Source organism: Podarcis bocagei (genome assembly GCF_964188305.1).
Source record: "Podarcis bocagei genome assembly, chromosome: 1".
In the NCBI taxonomy this organism is placed as follows: Eukaryota; Metazoa; Chordata; class Lepidosauria; order Squamata; family Lacertidae; genus Podarcis; species Podarcis bocagei.
This window is the reverse complement of record NC_138125.1, coordinates 100,091,942-100,101,211: the sequence shown is the minus strand read 5'-3', so window position 1 is coordinate 100,101,211 and position 9,270 is coordinate 100,091,942. Positions and strand designations below refer to the sequence as shown.

General features: G+C 45.8%; 1 protein-coding gene across 5 annotated transcripts in view; it reads left to right on the top strand.

Moving 5' to 3' along the window:
- Positions 1-3,411: 3,411 nt before the first annotated feature.
- ZRANB3 (zinc finger RANBP2-type containing 3) overlaps positions 3,412-9,270 on the top strand; it is a 43,904-nt gene continuing 38,045 nt past the window's right edge. Inside the window, exons 1-2 of one of the 5 annotated variants that reach the window (XM_081199553.1) lie at positions 3,412-3,532; positions 9,103-9,264. In XM_081199553.1, the coding sequence (XP_081055679.1) occupies positions 9,110-9,264 (155 nt within the window). In that variant the 5' untranslated portion in view covers positions 3,412-3,532; positions 9,103-9,109. The other 4 variants (XM_081199554.1, XM_081199552.1, XM_081199551.1 and 1 more) reach the window with 4 other exon arrangements.

Sequence of the window (9,270 nt, the reverse complement as noted above, 5' to 3'; positions counted from 1 at the left end):
TTCTCTAACCCGAAGTACCACTGTAATGCCACTTACCATAGGAAATCACTCAATTTCTTTAAAAATGAAACCAGAATTGCAAAGGCACTAAAAATATACTTAACTTACTAGAATACAGTCACATTTTTGCAAGTGCTACAGAGAATATTCAAATCCAGTCCAGACAAAGTGTCAAGTTAACTACAAAAGTACTTAGTTTCAAGTAAGATAAACGTAATGCAAATGTAGAATATGTACTAGGCTAGGAAACTTCTATAATACACATGGTACAATATACCAATAATTTAAAATGGCTTATGACGCCACAAATGCTCTTATTCTATCACTGTAATATCCAAGGTGGAGAAGATATGAATGCACCTTGACAATTCTATAAAGTCTCTCTCATACACAATGGGAAACCAGTGTATGTTGTTTTTCAATGCTTCATTTTTTACTGTTAACCGCCCAAGACTCTCACAAGGAATGGGGGGATATATTAAATTAAATAATAAATATTTTGACTCCTTCTGCTTTTGAGTAAAGCAATTGAGACCAAACAGCATTACCAAATACCATTCCCTTTCTACCTCCAAAAAAGATCAAAGCATTCTAAGATACATCAACAGTTAAGCCACTTTGCAAACCTCCAATTTGCTTTCAGTATTAAAGTTTTTCCAACATCCATGATGGTCCATACAACCTGTACGGAAGGAAGATCTCAAAATCATTTGGCTACAATCTCTAGAAGATGAACACTGACTGCAGGCTGAAGGGGTTATTGACACTAGTCTCCTGGAAAATTTAGAACTGGAAAATTATCTGATACCCAAAAGCTATCCAATTTAACATATTATTTAAATTTAACCGATATAAATCAAAAAGGGCAAAATGTTAATTTGTATGCATAAACTATTTCAAAGAGCCAAAATATTTGATTAGGATACAAATTCAATAAATCACAGTTAACATTATTAAAAACAAATCCAAAACTTTATTTGGAATATTTGTAAATATTTTGTGACAACACAATAGCATGTGCTTTCCACACAAGGTTTAAATTTTAAGGAGAAAAATGGAAGGCACTGAAAACCGTTAACATTATGTAAACACTTATGTCAGTTTCTGGTCTTCCAAAGCAGCTCCCAAACATCATAAAACAGATTACAAATTTTAAATTACCAAATTTGACATGCATTTTAGATTACTCCTTAATTTTGTGAAATGATGAATTTTCCACCTTACATCACAGCATGAGGGGGACCCGGCAGTTCTTTGTTACCTTGAGAACAAGAAAACATTCCTTACCTTTAAAGGTATGAGTAATTAGCTATTTTAAAAATGAACAAATCATTTCAACACAATAGGCAAAACGATCAGTCAGCCCAAATACAATATTGTGTACTTCACATTTAACCACTGGTTCTCTCAATGTTTGCTCTGGGTTGTTGTTGCTTTTTAGCAGCTATCAATATGCCACAAGCTATTTGGAGAGTGAACAAACCCCTAAGTAATCACAGAGGGGGGGGAGCATTTACATTATAATATGGGCAAGTATGCAGTTTTAAAGTCCTTCCTATGAGGCCGTTACTGTGCACTATTTGAAGCTCTAGTGACCCAGTTGCACTTACAGCTCTTGAGGATGCTAGAAATCAGTCCTCAAACAGGACTAGGGAAATTAACACCACCTTGCACCCACATACTCAATCCATGACACTTTGCTAAAGCTAAAAGAATTTATTACCTCCACCCCCCCCCCCATTAAGCCCATGGAAGTGGATCAAAGAGCACAAACGGGGAAATATATTGTCTCCTATTGCAGTCTTTAGAATTATATGTGCACCAGTCATTTTCTGAAGAGCATATGATGCTCTACTAGTACAAGCCAAAGGATTACCTCATACAGCCTTTGGAGAGGACGCAAAGTTCAAAGCAAGCCATCGCTTCCTTGGGGGCAGTCTCCAAGCTGATAACCTACATATGTATCGCTCACGAGTCCAACGATATACAAAGCCTCACGCTCCCTACAGACCTTGTGGTGTAGTCCCTTTCACTAAAGATCTCAAGAGTACTGTAATGCCGAGTATCCCTTTGGAACAGAGAGGAATCTGCAAAGGCAGCTCTATCCACGGATTGGGATGGCAAACCCCTCACACTTAGAACCGAAGTGACAACCACAGCTTTTAACCAGCCACTTCTTTTAACCATTGCAGGATGAATCAACACTTCACAGGGAATGAAGACGGGTTAGCCACTGCAGGTCCCAAAGGATTGTTTCTCTCTCTCTCTGCGAGAGAGAGAGAATATATATGAATGAGTGAGTGAGATAGAATTAATGTATATGAATATCAATCTATCTGCATCCATTCCTGGACCAGCTTCCCTTTCTGACAGATACTGGGAAGACGTGTATCTTAGGACAGCACCCATTGGGGGGCGAAGGGGGCAGCGGCAGGGATTTCTCCCACGGCAGGCCCTCGGGTTATAATAATGCCTGCCTTTGGGAATAATATTAAAGAGTTGCCATCCAGGGCAGGAGGGGACTGGCCATGACATTACTTTGAAGCCGTCGTGTTTCCTCGCCCGAAGCAGGGAAACCCTTCCACCGAATGCAAAGCCTAGGGGCTTGGCAGACCCCACTGCATCCACCCCATCAACTTCCCCTCTCAACCCCACACTGTCCCTGCGGGGAGGGGAGAGGGAGGGAGGGAGGTCACTCCCCCCACCCACCCACCGCAAGGCCCGGGGGCGTAACTGCACCAATTGCATCCACGAGGCTGGCGCGCACTTCCGTCCAATGCAGGCCGGTCAGGGCGCGCGCGGGGGGGGGGGGAGGCAGAGAGAGGGGGGGGAGGGAGGCTGGCGTTGTGGTGGCGGCGCTGCAAAAGGGCAAGACCAACCTCCCCCCTCGCCTGGGACGGCGGCTCTCGGGGTTCCAAGCCTTTCTGCAGAGCGCGGAGGGGGCGGAAAAGCGGGGGGGGGGAGAGATATTTATAATGGAACTGGGGCGGGGGGTGAGGGAGGGAGGGAGGGGGCGAACTTACCGCAGTGGCGCGAGCCTTGACGAGCGGGCGGAGGGGAGGAGGAAGGGGATGAAGGCGACGGCAAGGCCGGCTCGCGAAGGGGGCTTCACACACGAGGGGGAATTAACCCCATCACCAGCCCCCGACAGCGACTCCGGCTCCTCCTGCTGCTGCCGCGGGTGCCATAGAGAACCGCCCTCTACGGGTCCCGCCAGCCAATCGCGGCGCCACATGCTGCTGACTGCCGCCCCGCCCAACCACTCAGCGCCCGGAGCACGCCTCCTCAGCCCCGGAGCTCTATGCTGAGTGGGCCAGAATTCTGCCCACGCAGGAAAAAACGCCCCGGTGAAGCGAATGCTAGCCAATGGGAGGCCGCGCCTTTAAAGCCGAGCGACGGCCAGAAGCCGGCCAATTGGAGACCGGAGTGCGGTTTAGAAGACCGGCAATGCGGAAGCCCCACCCTCGGAGGTGCCTGTGACCAGTGGCGTTGCCGCTTTGAGGTGACTGACGGCCCCGAGCGCTAGTTATAGGTAGGCTTTTACGGTCTGTTCCGAAATGGCACCTGGCCTTAGTTCCCCTCTGTGGCGGCGTCTTGGACGTACATGCAGCCGGGGCAAGTCCTCTGGCTCAAACAGTAATTAATATTACGGAGGTGGATAGACCACAAGTCCCAAGAAACGCTTCCAAATCGCCTTGGCTTCAATGAACGGGTCCATGAAGCGAGGCATTCTGGGACTTGTAGTACTTGATGCAGAAGCTTTGCTTAGGTTCCGAAGGCGCCTCCTGACAGTCTGTTGCCTTAAAATCGAAAGGTCTCCTCCTTGCAGCACTATATTGGTGGCCTTATATTCGTACCACTCGCATCATTACGTCCTCCACCCCAAGTTCTTCTGTCGCCGCGGTTAGCAGGCTCCTCCTCCAGTCACTGCATTGAGTCCTTAGGTAAAAGCAGCCTACGCATCTCCCGCCTGCCTCCATGGCGCGCTTGTCTGCCTGCCAAAAATTTCAGCAGCACTTTGCAACCTGCTTGCATTATATATTTCATTGCTGCGATCTTACTGAATTCAGTGGGTCTTGTTACTAAGTAGGCATAGGGTCGCCCTGCCTGTCTTAGCAACCCGAAAAAGCTACACCGGCTTCTTCTCCGCACCCCACCCCAAACAACCCTGTCGCCTATCGCTGTTCTAGGTTCTTGTCTTCCGATGCAAATGCATCGTGTGTGTTTTTAAAACTGCTTTTTATTAAATCTTAGAGGCACAGGTATGTTGGCCGGTTACAGCAAAAAACTAAAAGGAATGCCCTGTACAAAACATATTTGCTATTTCTTATTATTAGCCCACGAAAGCTTATGCTTCAGATAGATCTGTTGTTCAAGGTGCCAAAAAAGTTTGCTGGGTGTGTGCTTTTTTCCTAAATTATTTTTTTCCAAGCAAATGTGTTTTATCTACTTCATTCTGCTGAAATCAACCTGACGTTTTCACAGCGTTTCACATCATGCATCCGTCATCGACCCAGCCATTCTTAGTCCCGGCGGATCTCCGTTACAAACTCGACGTCGGAAGCGCCCACAAATATCCATCGCTTTTTACAGGCCACCTTTTAGGACCCGTAGGCTTTTATTGTTACTCACAACAACCGCTAACCAGGATTATAATCGCCCTTTGTAACCCCGAGTTTGTACTTGAAAGGGTGGCCAAACGTGCTTTACATCTTCGCCGTGACCTTTTAAAAGGCGTCGTTAGATTGCCATGCGGTTCTAACGCGCAGTTAATCCGGGGAATAACTATTTTAAGGCGCGACTGCAAATTCTTTAACCTGCATACGCATAATTATAAAACCGAGTTCAATGGGGCTTCATCCCAACCTAAAAGCTCCTCCCTTCATAACCCACCACCCTTCCTATCTATTCAGTTTCGTCTCTGCAGCTTCCTATACCCGCCGCCCTTACACATGAACTTGTAAATCAGCCGCCCAAATTGTTTGTGATCTTCCATCGCTTCTCCTTGTTCCATGTGGCTTACACTGAAAAACGGTGCATTGATATCTGTGCTCATTGCTGTTCTGTTTCCTGGAAGAGGGGAAAGGGGGCTTGTTTGTATTCTCGTTGTTTGGCCATCATGGGGCTAGGGTGTGCGAATGAACACAAATGCAGGGGAGGCCCGCCATTTTAATCTTTTTTTAAAAAAGAAAAAAATAATCCATGCGGACAGACACTTGCTAACGATGTATCTCTGAGTCTACCGCGCTCTCGGTTTGAGGTCATTTCCGCTGCGTTTGAGCGCGAAAAAGTTGTTTGGCTGCTGCTGCGGCAGGAGGAGGAGGAGCTGCTGCTGCTACGATTGCTGCACGGATGGAAGAGCGGGTCTCGGTGAGGAAGGCGCTTCGAGGTCTTGGAAGTGGAATAGTAATTTATAAGCAAGTTTCGTATAGTTGGGGCAGTGCAGTTTTCTTTAAACTGGTGAGAACTATTGACTAGGAGGCCGTCAAAAACGTGGGAGTAAAATACTGCATGGTTCTGCTTGCACCCGAGAGTGATTACTTAATGCAACGTAAACGATCTTTTGACGCGTCTGAATGGCATTCCTGAACTCCTAGACTGAAACGGTTTGAAGGGTGGCAGAAAGGCAGATATATCCACAGACACCCCTTCAATTCACTTTAGGACAGAGGTACTAGGTAAGGTGAAATGTGGAGGGTATTCCTATGTATATCTGTTCAGAAGCAAACCCATTTAGTTCCGTGGGATTTACTCCCAGGTAAGTGAACATCTTTTGCCAACCTAGCAGTTAAAAAACACGTCAAAGTGCAAGTAGATAAATAGGTACCGCTCCGGCGGGAAGGTAAACGGTGTTTCCGTGTGCTGCTCTGGTTCGCCAGAAGCAGCTTAGTCATGCTGGCCCCATGACCCGGAAGCTGTACGCCGGCTGCCTCGGCCAGTAAAGCGAGATGAGCACCGCAACCCCAGAGTCGGCCACGACTGGACCTAATGGTCAGGGGTGCCTTTACCTTTACCTTTAAGTGAACATCAGGTTATGTAGTCTCAATTAGTTTAGGGACTGTGCAAAAATGACTTGGGTTTCCATAAATGCCATAGGTGTGAAGAAGCGGTACCTAAGTTTATTCTCTGTGTCTTTTCCTTTTGCGATCCCAGTGCATGTTTTGATTAGAGCTGGAGACACTACCAAATTACCGCTGGCTTCTTTATTTCCACAGAGAGCAGTTCTGCTTGAGATTTTTGCACCAAGCAGTAACCCAAACCCGTTAAGGCTGGTGTCTTTTGCATACTTACCATAACAAAAGTGGGGCTTACTTTCACGTAATCATACATATTTTTGTGCTGCCTGTCTATGTAATGCCTCATTCATTACATTCTGAGGCTGCTCTAAAATGCAGCTTTTTCATCTTGCTCAGCAACATCCTTTTATCCCACTCCCCACCACCACCACCATTCCTGGGTTTCCTTTGCTTAACATTTAAGGGGAGTTTTAGTGGGGTTACTACTTTGTGTCCCAATAAAGGTGGTATTACTTCTTGTATTTACATCTGGACTTTCCTCAAATAAGCTCCAGGTGGTATATGCTTACCTGGCCTCTCCCTCCACATTTTATACTCAGGAAACTGAAGTAGATTAGACTGGTGGTCTCCATCAAAGGTTAGTGCCCATGATCACTATTGAAGTTTGCCTAATATCTCAGCAACTAACTGAGCTTTCTAACTGAGCGACTAACTGAGCTAACTAACTAGCTTTCTAAGGTACGTTGCAAATACTTCTCACACATCTACTACTCTTCCCAATGTTTTCTTTTAAGAATAGAAATGCCCATTTGACTGGAAAAACTCCAGTCTGGAACCCTGGGAAGTTGCTATTAGTCAGTGTTGACAGTACTGAGCTAGTTGAATCGGTAATCTAACTTTGTATAAGATAGCTTTTTCTGTCCCTAAATTTTCTAGAGTCATGGGTATAGCGGGTGGCGCTGTGGGTAAAACCTCAGTGCCTAGGACTTGCCGATCGTATAGTTGGCGGTTCGAATCCCCGCAGCGGGGTGAGCTCCCGTCTTTCGGTCCCAGCTCCTGCCCACCTAGCAGTTCAAAAGCACCCCTAAGTGCAAGTAGATAAATAGGTACTGTTTTATAGCGGGAAGGTAAACGGCGTTTCCGTGTGCGGCACTGGTGCTGGCTCGCCAGTTGCAGCTTTGTCACGCTGGCCACGTGACCCGGAAGTGTCTTCGGACAGCGCCGGCTCCCGGCCTCTTGAGCGAGATGAGCGCGCAACCCTAGAGCCGGTCACGACTGGCCCGTACGGGCAGGGGTACCTTTACCTTTACATGGGTATAGCCAGGGTGTGGTCTGCCCCCCTAAATCAAGCAAATCAATAAAAATACTTAACGAACTGACCAATTGCATAACAAATAACTCAGTTCTGCCCCCCTAACATAAAAGCTGCCACCTCCCAAAATAAAACCCGCCTATGCTCATGTCTAGAGCTGAATCTGTAAAATGAACTCAGCAAGAAATTCAGATCCTGTCACAGACCATCCATGTGATGTTACAAGCACGGGTGGCACTGTAGTCTAAATCACTGAACCTCTTGGGCTTGCTGATTGGAAGGTTGGTTGTTCGAACCCATGCGCCAGGGTGAGCTCCTGTTGTTCTATTCCAGCTTCTGCCAACCTAGCAGTTCAAAAGCATAGCAGTGCAAGTAGATAAATAGGTACCGCTGCGGCAGGAAGGTAAACGGCGTTTCTGTGCGCTCTGGCTTCCATCACAGTGTCCCATTGCGCTAGAAGCAGTTTAGTCGTGCTGGCCACAGGACCCGGAAAGCTGCCTGTGGACAAATGCCGACTCCCATGGCCTAAAAAGCGAGATGAGCACCGCATCCCATAGTCGCCTTTGACTGGGCTTAACCGCCAAGGGGTCCTTTACCCTACTTTTTCCCTTACCAGCCCAATATGGCATTTCTGTGCATCAGCTGTGCACAGTGAGCATTCATTGTTATACTGGAAGTGAAGCAATATTGCTACCTGTCCTGAGGGTTTTTTCCTAAAGATTCTAGTACCCAGAGGGTGTCACTTCATCCCATAAATGCAGCTATTCATTAGGACACAGCACAATTGCATGTAAGAAGATGAATTATTATAGGTGATAAAAGTCAATGATCCAGGCTACTGTAATATAGTTCATAGTTGTACTTCAGCTGTGATTCTGGTTCTTTTGTGCTACTTCCAGTGCCCTGTAACAGCTAAGACAATAATGCCCAGTCTTCTTTAACAGTTTATTTAACCAAAATTATACCCCACTTGATTGTAGTAAAATCTGTGTGTGACAGGATTGCTGTTGTACAGTGAGAGTGGGGATTAATACCCATCCAAAATGGCTATTGATGAAGTGTGCCTTCTTTAACTTTGCATGATTTGGGTTTTTTTCTGGCCTTGCTTTTTCCTAATCAGCCTTTGCTGAGGGCAGGTTGTCACTGCATTAGGTGTGGCTGGATCACTCAGTTACTCCAGGTGCAAAGGACCTTCTTTCCTGTAGAGGAGGCTGCCTGTCGCTTTTCCACTTGTGTTCTAGGCTTGCCACCTTCCAGTCAGTGAGCAATACAGAAAGAGGGTGGAGGAGTAGGCTCTTCTGGGGATAAAAACCACTTTAGCCTAACTTAAAATCACATAATCATTCCAGTGTCGTTAAAAAATATATATTATTGAGTTGTATTCAGTGAAGCACTTGTGCAGTGATGCCTCAAAAGGAGAATTTTGTCTACTGTGCTCTCTGAAGTTTCATTAACATTATTAAGTTTCACAGCACTTTGTGTGCCAACTATACACAAAGGGCATAGGACTCTCCTATCACCTGAACTGCACTTTTAAATTGAATTCAAAGTACTCCAGTGATCAATTTAACATGCTTATGTGTACAAATAAACCCACGTACACATTTAACAATGTTTTAATAAAACAGCTTATAAACCAGAGTCCTTGAACTGCAACCATATCCATTTTGATACTATTTATGAAGTAAACGTGTTCAAATATGACCTATTTTGATAAGTGCTGGAGAATACTGAGTGTGGCATTTTGAAATCAGATCTCTTATTTTTTGTCAGGTGGAACATGGCAGCGGTCATCCAAGAGACTTGTACACGTAAAACTTCTGGTTCAACTTCCGATGTCAGTGAAAGACTGTCTTACTTACCTGAACACTTAAAAGACAAACTTCTTTCATTTCAGAAGAAAGGAATTGTGTTTGCATTGGAAAGAGGTGGCAGGTAAAA